A 27,543-nucleotide genomic window follows, 5' to 3' on the forward strand; every position below is an offset into this window, starting at 1 on the left:
GAAAAAAACAGTGTATTTTTCATTCGACCTTTCTTCTACATATACATTTATTAATACATACATTCTAATTTAATCAAACATCTGATGTTTAATGACAACAAAAGGTTTCAGATTCCGATTTAAAGCTCTACCTCTGCTCTGTAACAACCATCTTATATTGAATACAGAGGCTTATTTGTCAAACAGGAGGGTTGAGGTTGGGCCCTCTGCTTGAATGAATAGTTTCACAAGTACATCACGACGTGATGCCAGGGTTGCTAGCTAAGGAATAATAACATAAAAGGTAGTGAATACAACCACTGTGCCTGAATAAAGCTTGGTCAAATAAAATATAGCAATTGTGACACAGAAGCCTCAAAGGTCTTATCCAAGCCCTAACTTACAAAAGAAAACCAATCACAAACCATGTAATTCACACAAAGCTCACTCTGAGAAGGGCCCATCTACAGAGATCTTTTTTCTTCTCCACTTTTTCCCCCCTCATGCATCCCAACTAGATGTTCTGTCCCTCAGTCACTTTACTTATAAAGTGAAACCAGCTGGAGCAATCACAAGTATGACAGAAACCGCCTGCAACTACCATCTAGCTCAGCCCAAATGATCCGCTAGCAAGCAGAGCAGTTTGACAGGTACACATTAACTCAACTCTCCTCTATCATTACTAACCCGACATTTCAGCCATTAGTTAGAAACTGTCCTTTACAGCATTATGCCAAGTAATTAGAAAACCATGCATAAATTATCTTTTATGGGTAGAAGACCGACAAGCAAGGACTGAATCTATTCACCTGAAACCATATTACAGGAAATTAGAGTTAAAAAAAAAAGAAGCTTGGCAAAAACGCTGAAACATGGATTCATTAATCCTTGGCTTGTTGTAGACAAACAGTTATCACATTGACATTCGTTAAGAATGTCATGTTTTCTTAAAATAAGAAGAAAAACACATCATAACTGATCAGGCATAACTTTATGGCCTAATATTGTGTTGGTCTCCCTTTTGCTGCCAAAACAGTCCTGACCCATTGAGGCATGGACTCCACTAGACCGCTGAAGGTGTGCTGTAGTATCTGGCACCAAGATTTCAGACACAGATTCCTTAAGTTCCCATGGATCAGACTTTTTCTGTCCAGCACATCCCACAGATGTTCAACTGGACTGAGATCTGGGGAAACTGGGGAACAAGTCAACACCTCAAACTCGTCAAACCATTCCTGAAACAGGAGGCCACAGCCTTCAAGGAATACTGGTCCCATGAAAGGGTGTCCATGGTCTGCAACAATGCTGAGGTAGGTCCATGTCAAAGTATCATCCACATGGATGGTAGGACCTAAGGTTTCCCAGCAGAACATTACTCAAAGCATCAAAACTGCCTCAGCTGGTTTGCCTTCTTCCTATAGTTCATCATGGTTTGAGGCATTCCCTTGGTAAGCAATGCACACGCACCCGGCCATCAACGTGAAATAAAAGAAAACATGATTCAGTAGACCAGGCCACCTCCTCCATTGCTCTGTGGTTCAGTCTGATGCTCACATACTCATTGTTGGTGCTTTCAGGAGTTGACAGGGGTGAACATGGGCACCCTGGCACGTCTGTGGCTATGCAGGTCCATAGGCAACAAACTGTGATGCGCTGTGTATTCTGACACTTTTCTATCAGAACCAGCATGAACCTTTTTGGCAGTTTGAGCTACAGCAGCTCGTCCTGACCACACAGGCCAGCGTTTGCTTCACTAACAGATGTCAAGGTGAAGTCATAAACAGTGTCATAATGCCTGATTGATGTCTAAAATCAGTATAATCGGGCAAAACTTAAATGCAAGTTTAATTGATGGATTTAGAATCACTCTGCTATCCATAGCTTACACACTGTATATATGCTTAAATACAATGTAAGACCAAAACAATATTTTTAGATTTTCTGCTTTACCTGCCTGCATGGGAGAAAATATTTATTCATTGGTTATACTACACAACCACAATCCCAGTCTCCGGTTGAGAAACGTAATTACTTCTTTGTTCCGGATTATGTTTCCTTGACCTCTCAGTATATTCTGCTGACATGTTCCTTTGGTTGGAATCTGATGGGGTTCAGGTGTTTTCTCCTCAAAGAGTTTTGTGTTTAACCTCCTTCCGCGGGCGAATGTGAGCTGAAAGCAAGCACACTGATGTTGGCGGAGGTTATGAACAGGTGCACGGACGCCATCCCACCCAGATAACTCCAGGCACAAAGCCAGAGATGACAAACCCAGTAAGAGGCTTGGTATCACAGAAACAAGTTTTCTGTTTTCGTAGGAGGCTGACTCTGCTTTGACATCTCCCAAAGCTCAGAGAGGAGAAAACATGCTGTGGCAGCATCACTGAAGGGAGACACAGGATCCATTAATGTGTGTGTCCTCTGCTGCTAAAAGGTGCCTAGCACTACTGCTGCTGGCAGTGAGCCCCGATCTACCGGCTTTTTCCCCTGATGCTGCAGAACTGCCTTCCTTATCAGGGAGGTCCATCACACAGATTAGAATGTAAACACATTTCTGTGGCACACGGGACCTCTGTATTCTGCAGGATCCAACTACCATCTCTAAGAGGACATGCTGGTTTAAAAAGCAAATATAAGAAAGGGCTGGTTTGAGATTCAAAGTTAAGATTATTTAATGTTTGAATTGCATGTTTGTTTGGAGAAATTGCTAACTCTATTTACTGCCAGAGTGGCAAAAATGTAAGAGAATGTTCTCTTTGGAAAACAAAAAAAATTCTCAGATGCTTTTTTATTTTCCAGAGTCTGATTTTTAATTTAGAACTGCACATGTGTGTGCCTGGAAATACACATGCTTGCTATCAACAAGTACCACCTTTTACATACAGATCCTGCTCCATTTAATCCCTAACAGAAATTAGAACAGAAAGTTTCCATATGTTCATGTAACGTGCACATGCCAGAGTAACTCAGCCTCAAAAGTGTACCAAAACCTACAGGAGATATCTGCTGGATGATGCTATTTGTTCTGCTGCTATAGAGGAAATGAATTTCCAAGAGTGGAGCATGTCTGCAACCGTGTTTCCCACAGAAATGTCCCTGACAGAGTAATCCATTTACAACCACGAAATATGAAGTCACAGGATGTCATGTGAAAAGATGGCAGGCCAGAAAAGTGACACTTAAAACTTCCAGAGAAACTCATTATGCGAGTCACATATGGACAGCTTTCCATGGCATGCAAGCATATGGCTAAAAAGAACCATAAAGGATAGAATACTGAATTTTGTATGTCTTTAATATTGTGGCAGTGAATCTACATTTAGATATTGTTGCAATAAATATAAATATTTACCTAAGCATACTAAATTATGTAAATACAAATCTCTGTGTGGGTTCAGTGTTTTTCATTTTTAAATAGTCTTAATCTGACAGAGGTGCTGCAAAGTGCAGAGCCATTTTAGAGTCATTATCTCCATTTAGGCTTATGTATAATATTGCTTTGACAATATGATTTGGGGCAGCTGTTTGTAATAACAGGATAAGACTTTTTTTAAAGATACAGGAACAAATGTTATAATATTGACTGTAAATGGTGTTTTATGGTCTGAGACAAGTAATTTATGTGTCAATATACATATAAAGTTAACAAAACACTGGTTTACTCTTGGACATGGTAACTATGGAAGGAAACTTAAATACTGGATTCAATTAAAATATACTTTGTATATTACAGCCTACTGGAACGATACAGCTTACTGGAAGGAAACAAACACAGAAAAGTACAGACAAACAAAGGAGAGACTTTATGATGGTCACCAGGGTGAAAAGAGAAATGCACATATTGATTTTGAAATAAGAAAGGCTGGAGTTTGAAGAGGGAACTGTTGCATTCAACTGAATACATGTTTGCATAACTATAAATTGAATAATGAAGTCATATCCAAGTACCGATATAGTTATATAACTGTTGATATAAGCACAAGGAGACCCAATGTGCTCAAGTGTTTGGGAAAACGAAATGGCAACAGTGTGGTGGATCATCTTCACAGCCCGACTTCAGCAGTTCTTCTGAACGCGCTGTGAATGCCTGGATCCGGCTTAAGTAGCCATGAATACGGCAGTGTGTCACTTGATCAGTTTGATTGCAGAAGTTGTGCAAAGAAACAAGAGCAATGTTTCCTTGCCTTGGCAGCTGCTCACAACGTGTGTGTGTGTCATAAAAACAAGTGAACGGATCTTGTGGGAGTTGGAAGTGCCAAAACCGAAGATCATTAAAAAAAAAAAACCCACTAATATAAAACCTTAACCTGTAAACACCAAGTCCTGCAACTCAGCCTGTCATAACTGCTGAATAAAATATTAAATTCTTTCACTGTCTAGGCCAAAAATGCTCTATAAATAATAATAACAATAAAAAGGTCTGTGTGCCTTCTACCAGTGAAAGACTGGCTGATGTAACCACAGCTCCTGTTGCACTGCTGGGTGACAGAAAACAAGCGATATTGTATGCACTATATGGGACTAGAAGAGTGTGACTTGCACACATAGACCCAAATAAAGAGTGCTTCTGACCACTTAATAAATGAACCGCCTGGAGCTCAGTCACTAAAGTAAAAATGGATTAGAAAGACTCTGACAAATGCCTGCCAGGGTATGAAAGGCATAAAAGCACATGGGGTAAGAAAAACATGTCCTGTATGTACTTTTTTCAAAACCACATCAGTGATGACTTTACGATCATAGTAATTAAAATTCAATGTCTACTTTAAATGGCCATTCCACTGAAACTAATGAAAATACACCAAATATTTTGTTCATATAAGGCATTTGTCACTTAGCTAATTAAAACTCTAATTTCACAAAGCTAATTATACATTTGCCATTTGCCTGTCAGCAAACACCCTCCCTTTAAAAGGGAAATATTTCATCATGTTGTAATGTCTTAACAACGCTGAGGCACCAAGCAGGTCCCCCTTAAAACACAAGCGAAGTCTTTGTTAACTTGTTCTTTTTTCGTGCAGTTTGCTGACATGTGCACTTGTAGCTGCCGTTCATTGCGATCTATAATTATGACATCAGAAGGAGACTGGTGAGGAAGGTGGAAAACCTTTGCACAAATACGGGTTCTCTCTCCAGTGTTAGATTTGCATGCCTGATATTTATTTCTGTGGAGTTAAAGGGACATTCAGCCTATTTTTATTCTGTCAGGAACCCAATGTTTCTGTATATGGCAGGTAAAATTGTTAGCTTGTCAACTTCTTTTCCCTAATTCAAAAGCTGAACATATTGTTGGGATTTATAAGTTTACGCACTGGTGCATTTGGCCATATGTTCATCATTATGGAAATCTGCAAGCTAATGAATGAGGAAATGAGCTCTGGCATGTCTTTGCAGCGTGTTGAATGTTGGTTATTAATGACAGGCAAGAAATCCAAATTCAGCCGGCAGTGTAATTATCATGCCATATATTCACACGTATCCTTTAGAAGGGCAAGGAGACTGGAGCCTATAATGGGAGACAATAAAGTTAAAGGTGGAGGTGGACAGGTTTGCCAGTCATTGTGTAAATAATATGGGGGAAATCCTGAAAGCTTCAACGACACATGCCAAGAGGTTTGAGGTTTGAAGCTATGGAGGAGAAACGCTGAGCAGTAAAGATATAAAATCCTACTGACGATCACGACACTGAAAGCTTCAATTGTTGTCAAGCTGTCAGACAAAAAATATCCTGGCATCACTCAGAGATTTTTCAGTGCATCTGTGTAAGACTGTAGTGACAAGAAAAACAAAAGGTAATGAAAACAAACACTAGGAAAAAACTTCTCATTGTGCATCCTTAAGCAGCGCTGGAATGTCTGTCAAAACATGACCTAGCTGTACGCGTAGCTGTAGGCGAGAGGTTGGAAAAATTATGGAACTCCTTTGTCCCTCCAACAGGTCGTGACACATTCCCAGTTTGTGTGCAATGCCTTGCTTCAATATGAGCGTTCAACCAGACATAACAAACGTGTTTCCTGAAATACACCAGTTACCGTCTGAAATTATGTTGGAACCATTTATTAATAAATTAATTATTAAACTGAAAAATTAGTAATTGGCAAAAATGTATCAATTCCAATCTATTGTTTTCCTTTTTCCTTAGGTTAAAAAAAAGCAATAAAAAAATCACTTTCTCTGTAGAAACAATTTAGATCTAATGTAGGATTTCCAATGGAGTGCTTATGTCAGGTTGATTAAAAATGCAGAGCATAAAAACAATGATCAAACCCATTTTAACTCAGACACCTGTGATTATGAAATCACAAACTCACTTGGCAACACCTGTTTTGTGATGTCTTGTTCTATGATGTCAACACCAGTGAGGTTATATTCAGGAATATTCAAGGACCAAAGGAGAAAAGTAAACAATCTTAAAAAATGACCATCAGGCATGAGAACTCTTTGCAGTCCTGTGAATAACTAAGTAAATCCTTGCTGCTTCCATACAAGTTAAAAGGGTAACAGCCAAAAAGTGTCTTCTCTCCTAAATGAACTCGGCAGCACAGCTTAAGCTTACAAAGTTGCATCTTAACAATCCATAAGACTTCTAGACAGATGAGACCAAGTGGAGTGTTGGGCCATAATACACAGAACTACATGTGGCACAAATCAAACACAGCACCAGAGCACAAACACTTCATACCACCAGTCATGTGTCTAGACTTTGCTTTGCTACAGTTACTTCCACATTAATCTAAGACTTTTTTAATTACACATACTGTTCTTTTTATGCCATAACTGGGATTAAAAACTGACCCTAAGTCTGCTTTATAAATGAGGTGCCTGTAAAATTAAGTGGGCTGCATATGGGGTTAGGTTACATGTTCTCCTCCCATGAGACTCCCAGTAACCCGCACCATTGCAATGGTATTGATGCATTTGTTATAGTGCTGCTTTCCACCCTCCATAACCAATGCTGTGTGTTAAATAATGTTATAACATTTTCCTGGTGGTTTTTGAATTTTTGTATCCCTACAGTTCTACTCACTTGCTCAATCAGCTTTTGTATATATAAAATTCACCATGTTCAGCCCACACACCATGCAATCTTTTGCTGACAATCACCCATGCCAAATTAAACAAAAAATTAATGACTGGAGATAAACTAGTATCTATACAAATTATTATTCCAATTTTAAATCAAAGCCTCAGATAAAAAAAAATAGCCTTCTTCTGTTTTCTTTAACTTCAAAAAAGGGCAAAGTGCATCAGGGATGCAGAACTGAAACTACAGTGAGGCAGATTAAATTGACCAAATTACATTTATCCAATAGTAAAATATTGATTTCATAAAACAGGAAAACACGAAAAGTTTATTGGCAAACTGTCGGCAATCACTCTGACCCTCTCTGACACCACTCCAGCTGCAATAAGACACTAAATAAGACACTGTCGTGATTTGTAGGTAATTTCAGCCTTCTGACATTGTTCGTTGGGCTTGACATCACTTCCATTCACATCAAAGAAAGCGTGTGTTGAATATTGATATTTTCAAAGTATAAATAGTGCTTATTCTCAAAGATTTCTGCATGGTTAAAGAGAGACAAAAGCAACACCATGACAAGCTTAGCTACTGTATCATTTCAACACTTATCGAGATAGCATTGAATATCTTAGCCATCATTATAACAATGTGACATTTTAATAATGGCACGTCAAAGAACACAGATCAATAACTCTCCTTTCGGCTCCCATTGATTGCACAGTCTAAATGTTGGCTTGCAGTCGGTCTCCTGGGCACCGTTCGCTGCCCTGTTTAAAGTGGATGTGGCAGGAAAAAAAACTCCTACATTCTTTTGCTTTAAAACTCGGATCGTTCGTAATCGATCCATCCTGTATTAGCCACAAGCACATTGTTGCAGAAGATTCAATGACCACAGAGCTGTAATCTGGACCAGCACATTCACAGCTCAGAGAAACAAATAACCTGAGGCCATCCAAAGGCTGACATGCTGGTAAACTATCTTCACAAAGAACACACCGTTTGTGTACTTGAAATGTGTTTTTTTTATATATATTTTTACCACAGCAAATCAATCTGTCCTATTTCATGAGGTACTGGAACCCAAAGGAGGTCACATGTTATGAGTTTTTCAGGGAAAGAAAGCACTACAATAAACTTCTGTAGATTAAAGAAGTTTGAGAGCTGTGTAGATGAGAATAGAACAATGTAACTAAGTGAAGACGATTCAAATGCTTGTGTGTAATTGAAAATTTTAGTAAACAGAATGGTTAAAAAACGATTATGGGAATTTTGTCTTTGAAAGCAGGAATCGATTATTTAAAAAATAGCTTAGTATCAGTAACAGTATCTAACACTATACATCATTACAATATTGAAAACAATATAGAAACACATTTAAATGAAATTTAATTAAAATGATTGCGTTCTTCAAAACTGCACTTTCAAGACGTGAGAAAAATAGATGAAATAAAAAACACTTTTTTAACATTTCTTCAGGCTACAAAGAGCTGCAAGTATGTTAAGTCTAGAAAATGCTTAATTTCACCTGTTCTTTCTGTTATGGCTCCTCAATATCTTCCTCCGCAGTTGTACGTTTAAACTAAGTAGTTTGTTTTTATTCAGCGCACACTCTCAGCACTCTACACTCTGCCAGAGCTGTCAAAGTCTGGGAGTATATGGCATAAAGCTGGCATCGTTGGGGGGCTGTGTCAATGTCTTTTGGCCTGCAACCTTTGTAAAATCTTCCAGCCAGAATGGCTTTTAGCCCTAGTTTTGCAGTGCTAACTCAAGTATAAATAAAGGCTAGTTGGACACCAGCCAACTGGTGTCCCTTCTGCTCTCTGTGTCCTTACAGAAATATTGGGTTGTCAAAGCCAGGGCCCCTCTGAATAGAGAAATACAGGGATTCTCCTTTTTGACTATGTAACCTTATTATTGCCACTGCAGAAACACACTCCTGGAGCTTAAAAGCAAGATTTTAACAACAAATACTCTGTTTTGATGGAATAAAAATCATTGCACTTTTAGCTTTCTTTGGCTCTCTAGCTCACATTTTAATTAAGTGATAGAAAGCAGACACTTTGTCTCAATATTTATCTGTGTCCTCGTTATATCAGCAAATGTGTTGGCGCTACACAGACATTCCTATTTAGGAATGTGGGACAAGAATCAAGGGATTACAGACTGGCCACAAACACCACACGTGCCCTTTGGATAATTAGAGGAGGATTTACGAGTCATTATTCTGTCTTACGGAGCTGTCTGCATACTAAAGACACAAATCGTGCGAACACTGATGTTAAACTCAGTCTCTCACCTCTACTCACAAATTCCAATCCAAAAATAGCCTGATACACATTAGTATAGATAAAAGAATCTACAGTTATTAAAATATCAAGGTAGGTGGCTCCTGCAGCCTAGGTGATATATGTTTATTGTAAAAAGATCTGCAGACACAGAAACAGACAAAACACGTGCATAAAAGACAATTCTCGCCTTTATCAGTGTAATCCTACACCATGAGGGTCTAAAATACACAAGGGAAAACACAACTAACAACAAGGTGTTGAACAAAAGCAACTGAGACGTGCATGCCAAAGTCTATACACAACCTTGCTTTGAGCCAAATTAGATGTGGGCAATGGGGGAGGTCCCTCCTATATAAAGAGCACATTTTATGGTGCTCACTAAAACCAAATATGACACATTATCTATTATAGTTCAATCGATACAGAACTGAATAAAAAGGTTTGAGCTTTTCTTTGAGCCCATGCTTACAAAGACAGAAATTCCAGTGAGGTGACACATAATGATGGGAACAGCAAAATGCTTTAATTTTGCTGTCAGGAGTTTGTGAAAATAAAGTTGAAAACATGTCCTTTGTGTCAAAGCAATGCTTATGACCTGAAATTATAGAGGCTCTGGACAGAAACAAAAGGAAGGTAGGAGAAAAGGGAGAAACACGCAAAAAGAAAAACAGACAGAAGGAGAGAGCGTGCACAGTACTGCAAAATATGCCAGCTCACATAGTAAATCAACAAGACAGATGCATGCCATATTTAAGAATGAAGTATCAAGCTGCAGATTTCAGCTCTCCACTGCTAATTTAAGTTACTCAATTAGTTCAAGACTGCTATGGAAAATATTAGTAATCAATTAATTATCTGGCATTCATTCATCTTTAGCTGGAGGCTCTGCTTTCTACACATAATCCACAATATGGGTAACCGGATTAGCATCTCTTCATTTCCACTTGTAATTATAAATTAACACAGTGGAATGCAACATTTTATAATAATATGTGAAATGTTTGTTGTGGATGTACATTTTGAGTCATAGAAACCCATCAAAACATCCTCACAGGGTGGGAAAGTGTTTAAGCTTTGCTCATTTTGTTATGATTCACTGTTTTAATGTGGAATCAATTCTTTCTCATCCCTTATTAATCAATACACAACACTTAATCATGGCAAATCAAATAAAGACTGTAAGGAGTGTTTTGCTAATTTGTTAAAAACAAAAAGGACTGAAAACATCCCATGAAGAAGAAAAGAACATTTTTACTGAACTGAACGTGCACAAGAACATGTTGACCTCCATTATTCTTCAAGAGAAAAACCTCTCCTAGATCTGCACCACCTGCCAAACTGACTAATCTGGGACGAAAGACTTTGGTCACGCAGGTAACCAGATGGTCGATTGGCCAAACGGAAGCCATTTCTCCCAAAAGATCATGACAGTCCACTGGGAGGTTGCCAAAAAATAGCTTTCAGACTACGAGAAACTAAATCTTTTTCTCAGAGCAATGCTACAGTTTAAAATAAATGGCTGTCACATCATGCTGTGGGAATGTTTTTCTTTGACAGTGTCTGGGAGCCTTACAAGAACAAAAGGAAAGATGGATGCAGAAAAATCTCGAGCAATCCTTTGTACTTTAGAAAAGGTTTTGTCAAAGGATCTCAAAAGTCACAAAAGAAACAGCTGCTTCAAGAAACCTGTGGACCTAAATCCAGATTAGTATATCTGGAGCGACCTGAACATGGCTGTGGACCAACACCAATGGTAAAAACTTCCAAACTGATATGTCACAGTTTTGACTTTGTCTTTGTGTACACTGGACGAGCTCTTCACCTTATCTACATCTTGTCTATCTTACTCTAGCTACATATAGATATAGATATAGTCTATATGAGTTTTATGGATTTAGAGAATTCATATGACTGTATAATTTCATGGTGTCCTGTGAGGAGTTCAAGATTACTATGGATTATTGTTACAGACTATTCTGGTTTTTGTTTTTGGCTTTATTGGCTTTTTTTTTCTTGGTTATGTCTTAACCAGCTTGAACATGGTCGGTCTTGCAATCAACAGCTAGAATAAAAACTAGCACCGCCAAATCTACAGTGATGGTGGTCATCTTGAAAAGGATGGATTGTCAAATAGGGCTGGAGACAAGCTGCGGTCTCAGAGGAGTTCCAGTAGCTTGGGGTCTTGTTTGCAGGTGGGGGAAGAGTAGAGGGGGAGACTGACAGGAATGTCCAACCATAGGGGTAAAAAAAATAAAAAATAAAAAAAATAGATCTACTGTTAAAATTTAAAATAAAAACCAAAAAGGGGTGAATTTCTAGTCAAACCATTCCCAAACTGTTAACAAAAATGATTAAAAAAAACAAACAAAAAAACACATAAGAGTGGATGAACATGACTGCAGTCTCTAGAAAAGAATATTAAGAATAAAAGAATTGAATTACTTAATAAATAAATTGAATATATGACTTCTGAATATTGGAGAAAAACAACTACTAAAGTAAAAAGTCCAAATATTTTAGACTTCATGAAAATTGATTTAATCATTTAATTACACTATAATGTCGACAATGGAAAAATATAGTGATAACTGAAGGAAAAAATAGTTTTTCCCACATACAATAGTCCAAACTGTGCTCCAAAGGAATGGCCTGCAGAGACAAGATTGCGCAGGCTGAACACACTAATCACTAATTAATTACAAGTGTAGGGAAACTGTGTTAGAAACATGTAATCCAAAACTCATTGAAAACTAGCTGAGGGTAAGGCAAATTGTCCTCCTGCTCCATACCCACACTGCAATCCCTCACCAGAGATTATTGAACAAAACAAAACCGGGGAGACAAATGAATATTCATGATATGACATTTGCAAGGAGCTCGTCGTGGAGGCAGTCAGTGGCTCTGCATTTAAATGGGCACAATTCAAACATCACTGCAAATAGTGAAACTCTGTAGTAACCCTCCAGGGAGTCTGGATGTGTTTGAACCTGAATTGTAGAAATAAAGTGCCAATTATCCCTCTAATTAGGAATAAAAAAAGCTAGCTGCCTGTTGTGCTGGCTCCCATGTTTATGGCGTATCTTTAAATCTGCAATTTAAAGGCTCTAATGAGTTCAATTAATTGAGAATGAGAGGAGTGATTTGGGAGTCACAGCCTGCTGTTTGGAGTTGTAAGCCCACGGGGATGCATGTTAACCAAATGTAGGCGTACAGTTCAAATATATATCCTCACTTAAAATAATAAGATCATTTTAAAACACATGCATACTGTATATATGGTTGTATCAAAATATTCTCTACAAAGAAACTACAATCTCTCATTTTAACTACATAGGGGTCATATTATTGTTGGGTTTTTCTCTGTATGTATCATTGTAGGATCTACCTTACAATATAAAGTGCCTTGAGGTGACTGTTGTTGTGATTTGGTGCTTTATAAATAAAATTGAACTGAACTGAATTCTAAGTCTGAAAGGCGACACTAGTGAGAAACTGTTTTAAACTTGGCCTCTAACACCAAGCAGTGGTGACTCCGGTGGTTTGAAAAAGAAAAAAAAGAGTCTGAGAGAAGTCTATGGAAAAGTGACCATACTACTCATAAAGTTACTTGATCTTAAAAACTAAAATATGTTCATTTCCTATAACATTTAGTAACATCTCGAATAATCCCGCTTCTTGTCCTAGAAGAGCTGGGATAGGCTTCTGCCTGCCTGCAACCATAAACTGGACAAGATGAATGGATACACGATAAAGCAGGGGACGCTTTAGGGTGGGCATAACTTACGACTGGTAAGCACTAGAATATCAACACCGTACGAGTGTGTAGTGCGAGTGTCATTTGTTTCTCAATCACATCCAGCCCTCACTCTTCGTGCACGTTTAAAAACACCACGACCCCAAGGACCGAATGGGTATGTTCAAAGTTTCAGTTTTACACAGTAATGGTATCGCTGTGTCAATTTTTGTTGTGTTTTGTCTTTTGTGGTAATTGGCAAATCTTAGCACGCTAAACTAAGAAGGTGAACTGGGTAAACATCGGGATGTTAGCATTATCATTGCGAGCGCATGGGCATGCGTGCATTTAGCTTAAAGCACCAGTGTGGCACCTGTTTCTTATGGCTCAGTCAAATGAAAAGTAAAAACAGGACAGCAACCTTATGACTAGGATGAGCAAGTAGTTGCAGCGATCAACTGGTTGCCACAGGTTGAGGGTGTTACGTGCTTAACTCTTGTTGATACAGTGGTCTCCAACCACTGTTTTCCTTAGTATGACTGTAGCATCAGTTATCCGCCTGTTTCAAATATGCATGTTAAAGAGATGGGTTCGTTCAAGGTTCGTCTGGCACATTTGCACTTAAAGAAATGTTGCAGTTCCTATTAATCTTTCTTAATAACTTTGAGATTCTTAGATTAAACACTTTGGATTCGGGAGGAATATTTCATTTATTACAAGCATTTGGAGAGTTGAAGTTCTAAATGGTGTCAAGATCAGTAAGTTACATTTAGTGCTGGGAAACTGGATGGAGATTTTAATTAGTCTGGTATCCAGGGTTAGTTGAAAGAGAAATGTGGATACGTGGCAAGTGTCTGAAGGATACATCAACTCACTAAACTTCCAAATAGATTACCCTTGACATTTGTCTGTCAAAAGCCTAAGGATGCTAAGCACCTTTTGACAAGTATCTGACAGCCAGGCAGACTTTTTTGGAAAAAAACAACCTTAGCCCCATTCCTTAACTTTCCCTCGTCATTATTACTGAACTCAAACCAAACACTAATGGCTTCCAGAAAAAACAAACTAAACACGGGCAGAGAGTCAACAATATGATCTTCAGATTAAGCTGATATGTTAATGCACAAATCAACGGTTAAACACATTTGTGGCTGAACCTGATGTAAATCTCTCAGCAGAGCATCATTCAGCCCGATGGCTAGACAGCAAAATAAGTGACTAAAAGTGGAAGTTTGAGTTTGAGCTTTGAACAAGTTTTTTCAACTGTTCAACTGTTCAAAAAAATATTTTCTCTAATTTTAAGAGGGGTCAGACTGAAATTCTGCTTGTAGCGTCAAACTTATGCATAAAGGCTCAAACATATTCATGCATCCCCACTAACTTACTAGCCATCAACGAGCTTCTGGCAAAATTCTGGCCAATTTTAACCACTCGTCTTGGCCAGAATGAGTAACCTGGTTTGCATGGAACCAGCACATATTGACAATGATAATTATTTTAAATAACTTACACTGGATACAAGCAGTAACCTAAAGGAAGAAAAACTGAACTTTCACAGAAATGCAAGATTTCATTTGGAAGATGAAATCATTGTCATACAGTATTTATTTTTTTATAGTGAATGATAATCCAACAGAGTGAAGTTCTGCTCAAAGAATTAGTATTATCCCCTAAAGGTATCCAGCCAATATCTTTTGGGGGGTTTTTTAAATGAGAAAAAGTCAAGTTCATGAATCTAGACTTCAATCAAATACAGCTAATTATCTTCTAGTAAGTTCATTAATAGTTCATTAATAGTAAAATGATATGCCTGAGAGAAAACGACACCCATGAAAGGCAGCCAAACTGATTTAACAGTGGAACAAATCTGGTATGTGCACATATTACAACCTTAATCCAAGTCACTGGAAAAGCAGAGCAGGAAACAAAAAGAAATAAATCCACCCACATAATAAAATAAATGAAACTTGTAATTTGGATTGATATTCCATCTCACATCATCTTATAGGCAAGTCTTCCTGCTCACAAACACATATGTTAAACATCTGAATCGTACCTGGAAGCTAAACATGACAGATGTTTAACAGCTCAGTGTGGAGAAAGCAAGCAAAGCAGTGAAAACTGTGCATGGGTCACAACTTTTGATGAAGCTAATATTTCCAGTGGGATTTAAATTAAAAAGAAGAGGATGATGCAGGAAGATGTCAGTTATGGGAATAGGAAGTTCCAGCTCAGCTGCAAACACCATTTCAAATCGTTTAATGTGTTTAATGTTGCCTCAGAATATTGTGAAACTACTTAACACTGCATGGATATTATAATACTGAATAGCCATTACAGATCGGCCCTGACAACACTGCATCAGAGCCCCGCGGGCTCACAAGTATCACAAGTTCACCACATTAACAAAACATTTTTTTTCCCCCAGTATATCTAAACTAATGGGCAGATTTAGAAGCAAATCAAAACTTTTACATCAAAAAATGAATCATGTGGCTTGTACATGACAGAGGTCAATGATAATCATGAACCTACAGAGAATTAATACAAAGCCTGCAGCTTGCCTTCGAGTTTTAATGACCACTTAGCATTTTTAGCTCACCGATTTGGTTTAACAACCTCTGTTTTGCGTCAGTCTCTGATGCAGCAGCAAAGAGCAACTAGTCAAAAATGAGCAACTAGGTGATAATGGAGTATTTATATTAAAAAAAAGAAAATTTTAGATTAAAACCTCGGGTAAAATAAGAGAACCCAGCAGGAAAAAGTGCTACTGTACCACAATGACTGGATTTTTCTTCTTACTTTTTAAAATTTATTTTAGCTATTGCATACACAGCCCTTCTGATTATATGATATAAAAATACCAATGGAGAAAGGTCATGAGGCACGTTTGTTTATATGTAAGATTATTGTGTTCTAGTGCAGCACTCAGTGGTTCAAAATATCTGAAACAGCACCTTTAAATACACACAAGCTAAGTTATTAATGTACAAAACAAAATATTCTACATGACCTGCATCCAGTTAAATTACCCACATAACCAAGTTCCTAATTCCAGTAAAAAAACATCTCTGCCTCATTTTTTCTATTAATCTATGTGTCCTTTTAAAGAAATATACACAGTCAGCTGTGGAGTTTGTGGAATCTCAATCACATCTCTCTTGCAGTAGAAGCAGGGAGCCGGAGACAAATGGAGCCAGCTTTCACTCAAGCAGTTCAACTTCTGCCATGCTATTGTAACCTAAGACAAAAAACAAAGGAACTCGTCTCATCTGCGTGTACCAAAACAACCCTGAAGGATCTAATAGCGCCATGTCTCAAGCATGACAACTTTGCAGTTCTTCACCAGCTCTCGCCTTTTATGCCTCGTTGTCTTGTTCACCCCCTCGTTCCTGCCTTGTTTTCTACTGATAACCCTTGTCTCCCCTCATGCTGTCTCACCCCCTATCTCAATCTCCCACTGTCACCCACTCCATCATTCTACCATGCTTTATTTGCACCTCCTCTCCTCCATCTATTAAGTGAAGTGCTGGAGACAAGCCACTGGCTGTTCTAATACAATGGCCCCTCTATTCACATTGCTGTTTATCTGTTTGCAGACAAACCCTGACTAAATTTAGTGAATCAGCGAACTCCATACAAGCAGGACAAAAACTTCACATTACAAAGGTCACTTTGTTGTTCTACATATTATGCATACCTGGGAGCCTGTGTGTACAATTTTTTAATCAATGAATGCAAAAAGGCCAGTATATAAAGCAAAACATCGTTTATGGAGATGTGCTAGCATGATTATTGTTTGACAATTGTTTCTTTTTCAGCAGTCGGACACTCGGAGGTTTTTCCATGTATACTGTAAGACCTAAATTGCCACCTTGGCAATGGATAAAAACAGAAAAAAAATGGATGAAGGCAAACTCTCATTTATTAATTTCAAATCCATTGCTCTAGAGTACAGAGCAGAAATAACCCCATTTCAAAATTTCATGTTTCAAAAGCTAGTGGGTGTTATATATTAGTTTTGCACACATGGAAATATTTATGCACACGTAAGGGGAAAACACTGAAATTTTCCCTATAGTACTGTACGTGTGTACATGTGTGGAGCCATTTGTGTGCACAAAAGGAATAGATAGATGGGGAGGCCCACGCGCTGGAGTTCTGTACAAATTGTCTGCCTTTCGTCTCTGCTCCTCTTTAATTACACAGTACAGAATCACAGGGGCTACCTGCATACGAGCCTAATTCTGCAGGAGCAGACATCAAGAGCACCGTTTATCATGCAGAGTGCTGACAAAAGTGGAACAGCTGAAATTTAGTATCTCTACATGATTTTCACTCTTGGTATAGACACCCCGCCTACATCACCTAGAGTACTTCAGTTCAGCTATCAGTGGAGTTTTAGGGAAGAGCATTTTAGATGTCACTGAGGTTTAGGCTAGAAATACATGACCAAGTCTCACTGTGGAACTACATTAATCAGCTAAAAATCAGTCAGACCCAATATAACTAGTACAGTGCAGTCAAAAGTTTTTTTGGCTCTAATTCAGCACAACAGACCAACATTGAAACATTGACTATGCAGTTAAAGTGCTTCCATAGTCTTCTAATGACGTTTCGTGTGGGTTCAAAAAGGTTTCCTGCGTTTTGTGCCTGCACTTCTGAGTGTTGGGACCGTTCCTGCTGCTCTATTCTTTTTGTTGTTTTTTGCTTTCCCACGCTGCCAAACTCTCCTCACTCTCAGCTTTGTCATTACTCCTCTGATGCAATCATCTTCTTGGCCGTCTTCACCGAGTCAATCGGTCTCATATCCCCTCTTTAAAACTCAACCCTATTATGTCAGTCTGCCTTCCAAGTCCATCTTTCCTCTTCTGCATCTCCACCTAATCCAGGATGTTCTGAAAACATTGTCCAGAGTTACAATCAGCCATCTGCTAACTCTGCTCCACCCCCAGACTCCTATCATTTTGGCAACTTTAAGACGTCGTTCTGGATTTTTACTTTACTGGAGTCAAACTGCCAAAAATGAGTTCAGTGTGGAACGTCTTTATATACAATCCCCAATTTTAGGACAATGGAGCTGAACAAACATACAGACAAGATATCCAAGTTTCCAGGATGACTTTAGTGATGGTGAAATCCCTATAATGTTTTTTTGGTGAATCTGTGCCATGAAAAGAAATTTTGTGAAGATTTATTTAACATACAATGAACTCTTCTAATTTAGGAGATGCCTTGACTTTCCTATACCTCGACCTTGTTTTCTTTAAATAAATATCTCAACACATTTTCAATTATTTGTCATGAAACTTCTAAAAACATTTCTGACTTTCTATCCAGAACCAGTCATCAAACTTAACAAATATGAGAAAAACTGTATTTAAATTTTTTCCAAGTATGTGAAGAAGATGACAGACTATCCGTGCACTTCAGTCTTAAATCAATCATCAAACTTGATACAAAAGGACCAAAGTAAATGAAGTCCCATACAATGAGAGCGCCAAATACAAAAAGCTGACCCGCTAACAGAAGCCAGATATTTCCTAAGTCTGGTCTATCCTCCTCTCCACTACTCTTCTAACCTTATCTTGATACTACCAAACAGCAACCGATCAATAGACGACACTCGGGTCTACACCTACATGAAAGCAAGAGTAGTGTGGTGTCTAAATGTGGTAACTAAACATCAATCATGTAAATCGCATTAAGGAGGGGGACATACGTTTTCTTGGATTCTAAAACAACAGATAGCCTGCATCAGGAACTCAGTGATCTTAAATCAGGTTGTTAGTAGCATTGGTTTTAATGCTTGTTGTTTTAATGGCAAGAGCCTCAAACCAACTAAGCCAAGCAAGTAAGTGTCTATAAACAGTAATTAGCATCATGACTTTACTTCAATTTTACAAGATTTAAAGTATGTGATGAGGACTTGAGAGACTTTAAAAGTTACATATTCATAATTAAGTATTTATTTCGCTGGCATAATGAGAAAAATAAATGAAAAAAAAAAATACTACAGTTATTGAAATCTGCTACTGCCCAGCTGCCAGAATGGTGAATATCTGTATAGGTCCCGATTGGGTGCTTCCTCATTAGAAACCCACCCACAGACCTGTTGATTGCAAATGATCTACACTAAATATTTAAACATAACATTTTTATTTTGCTCATTTTTAACCTTTATGTTTCTATAAATCCTACACTGCACATCTGTATACAGCTACAGTAAAGCCTAAATATTAAAACACATTTTTTATATATTTTTTTATCTCAAAATGATGACAGATACTAGAAATATGTCAATGTGTTAACAGGCCCTTATTTGGGCAACACATCAATTTAGATGAGTGTCATATTGACTGCCTGGAATATTCAAACAAACAGAAAATAACAATGAGCAAATCAAAACACCGTTTGTTGTCAAAGTTTCTGTTGAATCAGTAAAAGTAGGAATAAATACGTTGGGAAATTAAGTCGGGGAAAATTAGCTTCAAAGTAGTGCAAGTTAAAAGATGGATCACAGAGCAAAGGCTTCAGTACGCAAAATAAACAAAATCACTCAACAGCTCGTTTATCTGCTTATTTAGCGTGTTTGCTCATTCTCTGCAGGTTCTTTGTTGTATTGTATGGTAATGTATCATTTTGTAAACCTGTTTTAAAGGTGCCATGGATAAAATGAATTTACTATTCAAGTTGCTTGGAGTGAAAAAAAAGCTTAATATCATGGTAATGAAGTGGAAACTTGACCTACGCAAAACAAAAGCAGAAAAGAAGCAGGGATCTTAAATTAAGGTGTTTTTTTAATGAAATATCTTTCTGGTTTCCTTTTCTCATTTTCTTTGATGGAGGAAATAGGCACTGAGAATGAACTCCTGCTTGCAACAATTTCCCAAATAAGCAAAAATGAAAGGAAGAAAGAAACTAATGCACTACACAATATTAAAGAAAATTGAAATATTTAAACAATTACATGCATGAAGCATGTGCCTTCATCTACCTTCCCCAATTTCTTGTAACAATAACACTGAAGGGGCAACGTGACCGTGTGGCAGCAAGTACCCTCACCTCACAGCAAGAAGGTTCCACCAAACCCAGACTGTGGAGTTTACATGTTCTCCCTGTGTCTGTGGGGGTAGTCTCCCCGGGCTCCAGCTTTCTCCCACAGTCTATAAACATGCACGTCTATTCCAAAAATGGCCATACATGGGAATGTGAGTGTGAATGGTTGTCTGTCTCTCTATGGATGGATGGATTAAAATTAATGTATGGATGGATGGATGGATGGAATAACACTTGTATGTTGGGAGTGATGCATGTGCATCATTTAGCGTCACTAACAACAAAGACATCTCACTAAAAAGAGAAAATGCAGGAAAAGAGGCAAAGAAACAGATTTTTCCCTCTCTCTGTTGCTCCAGTGCCACCTGGGGCAGCAATCAACAAACCTCCCAACAAACCTCCCCCATTGTCTATCAGAAACTACTCTCACAGCAAGAAGTATCCACTAAGACAAGTGGGATGCTGTACAAGTTGTCTTTGAACCTTTTTAGGTGTTTTTATTGTTTTGACTCTTGTTCTACCACAGACCTATTTCACACTTTCACCCTACAACATCAGGAGGATAGCACATGTAGATTAAAATTCATTAGGGGACCCTCAAGGGGAACCGCATCCACCTGCAGATTAACATAAAATGTGTTAGCATAAGGTGCAGCTATAAATCACCAACAGCCACAGTAGTACCGAAAGGTATAATGCAAATATTTATTCATGTTCCTCGCTCCATATATAGTAATATTTGTGTTTTTTGAAGTCAACCCAGAAAACAGGTGGAAGAAAGAGAGGCTGTGGAGTGTTGCAGAGGCATACAGGCTTACTCAACATGAGGGAAGTAAAAATAGTGAAAGGAGGACAAAGAGAGATGAAGACATCAAATAAATACAAGAAAATAAAACTAAAACAAACCAAAGGGGCAATGATAAAAGTGCAAGGGCAGGAGGGCAAAAATAAAATGGAGCCAGCAAAGAACACAGCCTCAAGGCAAGATTAGAGTTTACCTTCAGTAGGGTTGATCGCTCCTGGTAAGCTTTCCCATGGGAGGGTCCAGGAAGGGCAAGGATGAGGAGTGAAGACTGCCTCGATGCCATTTTCCTTAGTAAAGAACACACACACATGCAAACACACACACACACGCACAAATATACAAATACAAGTTACTATAGAAACCCCACAGCCTTCAGGTTCTGTAGTTCAAATTGTTGTAATCGAGTGACTTATTCTGTACAAGCCCTCTGCTACCTTGCACACAATAGAACTCTTATTAAATTTTCGAGACAGAAGATTGCTTCAGCAGTACAGAACATACTCCAGCACATCTAGTACAATTAACTACAATAGCAAGAGAACCAAGGAAACCGTGGTAAACTTTTTTTAGTTCTCTCCAGGATGACAGGAGGGCTAACTATGCATTTAACTAGCTTTGCTATGCAAAACAGCTAAGGTTTGTCTAGATAGATGTAATATTTGTTGCTAGAAGGCAGTGCTATTTAGAAGCTTCTGATGAGGCTGTGTTCTCAGTTCTCCTTTCCTGCCGTGTTTCTCACCACAGCGTCTGGGGTGGCAACAGCTCATTTGCTACAGACTCTGAAATCGACTGAAACCGCAGGTAAACAGGCATGGTAGAATGGTAGAATGAACAATTTGAATGGTGTTTTAAAATGAAACTTGAAAGGCACATTCTCAATCATGCAATAGCCTCTATTGGTAAAGCCTTAATTTTTCAGCTAGACAATGATCCCGAACACACTGTCAATGCAGTAAAAGCACATGTGGATAGAAAAAAACAAAACAAAACACACACACACACAAAAAAATGGAACTCTATCAATCATGGATTGGCTTCCTCAGAGCTGCGTTAGATCATCTTGACAGAGAAAAGAACAAAAGGCAGCCAAGATCCAAAGAAATTTGGGTCATATTAAATAAAAATTCATTTTTATGCAACCAAGACAGCGTAGATGGAAACACTCATCCAGAGGTTTCACTGAATTCAGAAATCAGTGGACGACATCACGGTAGCTATGTCCATCTTTTATACCGTCTGTATTTACATAGACGTCTGCGCATGGTTCAGTAAATCCCTGCAGCTATTTCCCATATAGAGAGGAAAAAAACTTTACTATAATATTACACCCCTTTAATAGAGGGTGTAACCTGTAACCTTAAATATGTGCAACACTTTGGTCACCATCTGTTACATTTAAATGTGCTTTATGAATAAAGACTTGACTATCATGTACAATGACATTACATTGGGATATCAGAAAAATACAAACACTGTGAGGTGCAATAAAAGCACTGCAATTAAGACTATATTACTAAAGACCCTTAGTTCTGCTTCTGTTGACACGATAACTGATTTGTGTGTTACACACTGGGGTTGAACAATGTCTGGGTGCTATATTAAAATATTCTAATATTTTGTTCTATTCATCTTTATATAAACACATGCTACTATATAATACAAACCAATCCAAGTCTCCAACACTGCAAACCCCAAGCTCAAAAACTTAAATCAACACCTTATAGTCTGTGCCAAAACCAATTATATTCAGTCTCCACAGTAACACAAACTTGTAGTGCAAATGCTGATAAGGTCATTTTTGGTCACTGGGTAAATATGTTTGAGGTACCTCCAAGTACACTCAGGAAACCTTAAAGCTGTGATAATTTTTAATATGAAAAGGTGATTCTGTTTAAAGCCCTATTTCTTCTATTAAATCATATTCTTAAGTTTGATTGTTCACCTGCATCAATGAATCTTGGCTGTCTGGTCAAGCTTTAAACCTAAATGACAAATAATAGGTAATAATACAAGACTGCGTTATTATCCTGCCATAACGCTCATTGATTTCAGAGAGGAGCTTTTCACGGGAACACACACAGACTGTCTTCAATCGCTGTTTCTGGAACAACAGCTCCCCTGTGAACCCAATTCATCAGACATAAAATCAAAGACTTAACTTCCTTCCTGCAAACCCAGTAATTCTGCTTTTTAGAAACCTCTATTTTTGATATCTAAGTTGTGTTAGCTCTTGTTAGGCAGTGATAACACCGGGTCTTAATTTCTGGTGTCGGGATACCCGTTTGTTTACCATAGATACAGATCACAGGCTGGGGCTCCACAGATCACTGCACGGGGAGCTTGAACAGTATGCATGAGTGTGTGTTAACTGGAGTGATAAAGGGGCAGAGTTTATGAGCCATTTGTAATGTGAATGGTGTTGCGAGATGAGCCCGCTGCCTCTGGTTAGCCGGCGTGAAGGATCGACTGTCACCATGTGAGACGGCAGACCTCTGTGTGTTTATACCTCGGTGGGACACACACAGAGGACATATATGCACACACAGACAGGCGCATTAGCCAACGCAACAGCTGCACTGCAGACATGATGATGGCGACACGTAGCCATCCTTGTAATCCCTCTAGGCAGAGAATGGTGGCCATTGTGTGTTTGTCTGTGTGTGTTCACGCTTTCCTCTCACAGTTTTAATGTCGGATTTTAACCTGCCAGCAAAACTGTCATTTACACACATGTGGGCCTAACTACATTTCATCCGGCAACACGGCACATCTAAAAGACACATCCCATCCTGACCACCCAGCTCACTCACCCTCATCAGAATTTTCCAAACCTCTTGTTTTTTTTCTCCTCGCCTCGCTCACATTGTTATAGAAATGTAGCCAGCAGGAAATCACAGAAATATCATTCCTAAGAGAGCAGAGCAAAAAAAGCCAAGAAAACAGTCTGAGGGCTCAGTGGCGAGAGGTTAGTCAGGGTTGAGGAGACAGTCTCCTTTAAAACAGCTGGGCCTGCTTATCTCCTGCTGTTGCAGAGGTAATATATGGAGCAAAGAAATCTATAAACGTGTGCGAATGAGCAAGTCTCTCGACAATCCTTCCTAAGGGACCTGCACTGGGTCGTGTATCTTGCCTGTGCACATGTAGATTTTTAGCCATAACTATAAACTAAGTAAAGCTATAACATTTTTGTTTTGTTTTGGACCAGATTCATTGTTTTTATTGCACCTGAAATGAAGATAAGCTGAATGTGCACTGTCTGCACTCCTGCAAGTGGTAACAGGATCCGCTGAGAATACTGAAATGTGCATTTAAAAAAAAAAGCACCCCAGGCAAATACAGTGTTTTTTTTCTCATAAACAGATTGTTACTCTTAAAAAAAAGGTTGTTTTTTTGTAATGTCTACAAGAGCAAAATAATATGCATCAATAACAGCTCTGAATTTCTTTTTTTTTTTAAAGACCACTTAAAATGTTAATTTTATGACTGAAAGCAATCAGTGATAAATATCTGGCAGAAAAACTAAATATCCAACAATTACAAAAGTCTGCCAGAAACCGAAACATTAACTCAGAGCTATACTCTTGATGCGCAATCAGCAGAAAATGGAGGCATGAAATTACAGGGATAATACTTAACAACCACTCTGGAGGCTGCGAATCTGTGCTGTTAGGGGACAATGGGAGGCAGATCCGTTGATATTAGGTCAGGATGGAAGTGTTGGAACAAAACATGTTTGGTTAACATATAGCTGCAAAGCATGCTGAGGATTAAGTAAAGGAAAGTAATCATTTACTTTGAGTTTAGTCATTGTGGGCCTTGGGCCGCCGACAAAAGGAACCTCTGGGGCCATCTCCCGGCCTTCTTCCTCTTCCACCGGTAGACTGTGTGGGTTGTCCTCTGCTGAGAGAATTGGGAGTCCAGACGTGGGAGCCTGTGGTATGGACAGAAGTAGCCCACAAGCTTTGGCTGCCCGAAGCACCCCCGGTACCTCCTGGACACGGCCGTACCAGCGTAGTAGGTGGGGGAGATGATGTAGAGTGGCGGCAGCACGGGCTTGGAGGGAACACTATTAAAGACCAAGAAAAGGATGAAAGAGAAAGAGGAAAACAACAAGGAAATATTGATTAAGTGACTCGACTGACATGTTACTGCCAGCTGAGCGAGATGCCACGTTCCACCAGAATTCACACATCACGCTGGTGAACACTTGTGCGACAGACTGGCAAAAAAAAATCAAAACAGAGCTGGCAGGAGGAGAGGGTGAAGAAACAAACAAAGACATGATCTGAGACGCAGCATCAGGGCACAGAGTGTGTGTGTGTGTGTTTGCGCACAGAGTGGTGCACGGAGGCAGAAGGGGCACGACAAGAGGGTGGAGTGGAAAGGATTCACTGTGGCTGCATGTGTTGTGGACAGTGATGGCCGTTAAGAGGAGACACGCTAGGCTGAGTGTGAAACTGGAAACCACTGGGGCACAGCTGACTACTAAAAGCCTCATTGTGAGAACTTCAGTTCTTTCCCACAGTCGAGGAATAGCTGGAGACAGCTGAAAGGTGAAATGGAGGCTGAGACCCACTCCACTGCCAGACAATGCGGCATTCCTGATCAATAACAGCATAAGCCTGAACTTTACAGCTCGCGGTTCGCCGCTGCAGTTGCTACCGAATTCATCACAAACAATGGGGCGTAATGAATATTCAGTGAGTGCTTGAGCTTCTAAAGTCTCTAATTTTCGAGTTAGGAGTTTATGTTTTTTTAGGTCAACATAACAACCTGCCAACTCTGTCAGCTGTTCCCAAAGTAAAGTCAGTAAAATGTATTTCAACCTGCTGCATTTGAATAAAAACCCTCCCCGTACAGTGTTATCAGCCTTTGCCAGGTGGCTCCAGACCACCTTTGAGAGCAAAAACTGTGCCAAGTCTGATGCAGCGAGTCTTCTTAACCCAAGTTTCTGCCTGGCTGGATTTAAAAAAGGGAACTGGGGGTACTACCTGTTCACCCTGACCAGAGTGTCAAAACCACACATCATGCATAATTTGACAAGTCACCATAATAAAGGTATTAAAGAGCCAGCAAATTCATGTAACTGCACGCTCCGGTCTGAATGAAAGCATTCAGCCTGACATCAGCGCCACGTTTGTATGCACTGAGACAAAGCCTTTCCTATCAGCACTTGACTGTTTGTGTAACAGGTGTATTATTGAAAGAGCATTTGTAAAGAAAGTGTGTCAGTGAAATAAAAGCGACAGGCTTAAACTGAAAAAAATGGGTATTGCTAATAAAATTAGTTGTGCTTTGATGTGTATGTGCCATTCTTAATTAGACAGTAACAATCAGAATGAGGTTGCTGACACCACTCAAAAATTAATTACATGTCAAAAAGCCCTTACCAGATACTGATAAATGCATGGGAGCAGCACCACATCAGTCAGAGTGAAGTACAGTCCCTCAGCAAACACATGCTCCAACGGAGGCAAATCTGCAGTCTTCACTTTCCTGATCTCAGAGTTCTCTCTGGTGGTTAAAGCTGGTACTGAATCCACAGACAGTTTGGCCAAAGCTGCTCTGAGCTCAAGTCCATCACAGGCCTGAGACGACTGTCCAAGCCCAGACTCGGAGTCCAGGTTCTCTTGGCTTTCAGCAGACTCTTCGCGTCTCTGCTCCTGGAGTTTCCGCCTTCGTATTTTGTCATCGTTGTGGACTCTGACAGGCTCTGCAAGCCTTCGCTCAAGGGTGAGAATGGAGAGGGGCACCTGCTGATCATCATTTGCGGGATTCTGGAGGTGTTCTTCAACAGCAGAGGGGATTTCAATTTCACACAATCTAGTCCACCGGCTCACCTAAGAGTGAGGAAAACATGGTGTTTGAGGTCTGTCCACAAATGCACTCAAAATAAAAAGACATTCCAAAAAATGCTGAAATACAAGTCCTTATCATAGCACTGGTCAACTGTTTATTGTGCAGGTGTGCAGATATTTATTTGTAATTTAAAACACAAAAAACATAACTCTGCTATGTGCAGAATATGTGTATATGTGAAATACATCTAGTTTACCACAGAGTGCTTTAAATTTCATTAGCCAACTGGGAACCACCTATTATAAATAACCTTCTGGGACCCTGATGGGGAACAACAGACGGGCAAAGTTGTGAGGTATAAGAGCTTTCCTAGATCTGAATCCATGCAAACTTTAAAGCAAAATAAGATTTACTTCATTATTTACTTATAATGCTTTTTTAAAGTTGTTAATTGTGGTGATCTTAAAGATTTTGCATTTATTTAGTTTACTTGATTTTGTAGATTTGCAGATGGCCTTTATTTTTTGTTAACCGTCACTTTTTGTAATGACTGAGTTTTGGGGTTTTGTTCGCATTAAGTTGGTTCTGTTTTCCTTTCATTCAAAGATTTAATGGTTCTTTTTGATTTCAGCAAATCATTACTGATGGAGAGAGCATTACACTGCTTCACAACAGCTTTCAGTTTGTTCCTGAAGTCACTAAATGGTAAATGGACTGGTTCTTATATAGATGCACTCAAAGCACTTTAAACAGCATGACTCATTCAGTCATTCACACAAGGTCTTTTTTCAATGCTTTCTCTACCAAAGTGCTTTCACACACATTCATATTCCAATTACTGCATTGGGAGAGTAACTTG

The 27,543-nt window shown here is 39.0% G+C and overlaps 1 protein-coding gene across 1 annotated transcript in view; it reads right to left on the reverse strand.

Moving 5' to 3' along the window:
* Nucleotides 1-27,543, reverse strand: part of gstcd (glutathione S-transferase, C-terminal domain containing) — a 53,097-nt gene that overhangs the window by 24,403 nt on the left and 1,151 nt on the right. The window contains exons 3-5 of the mRNA XM_003452276.5: nt 26,276-26,725; nt 24,679-24,951; nt 21,079-21,172 (exon numbers count right to left, since the gene is read on the reverse strand). Of these exons, the coding sequence (XP_003452324.1) occupies nt 21,079-21,172; nt 24,679-24,951; nt 26,276-26,725 (817 nt within the window). The remainder of the gene's footprint in view (nt 1-21,078; nt 21,173-24,678; nt 24,952-26,275; nt 26,726-27,543) is intronic.

The sequence above is a fragment of the Oreochromis niloticus genome, linkage group LG6, assembly GCF_001858045.2.
Source record: "Oreochromis niloticus isolate F11D_XX linkage group LG6, O_niloticus_UMD_NMBU, whole genome shotgun sequence".
Classification (NCBI taxonomy): Eukaryota; Metazoa; Chordata; class Actinopteri; order Cichliformes; family Cichlidae; genus Oreochromis; species Oreochromis niloticus.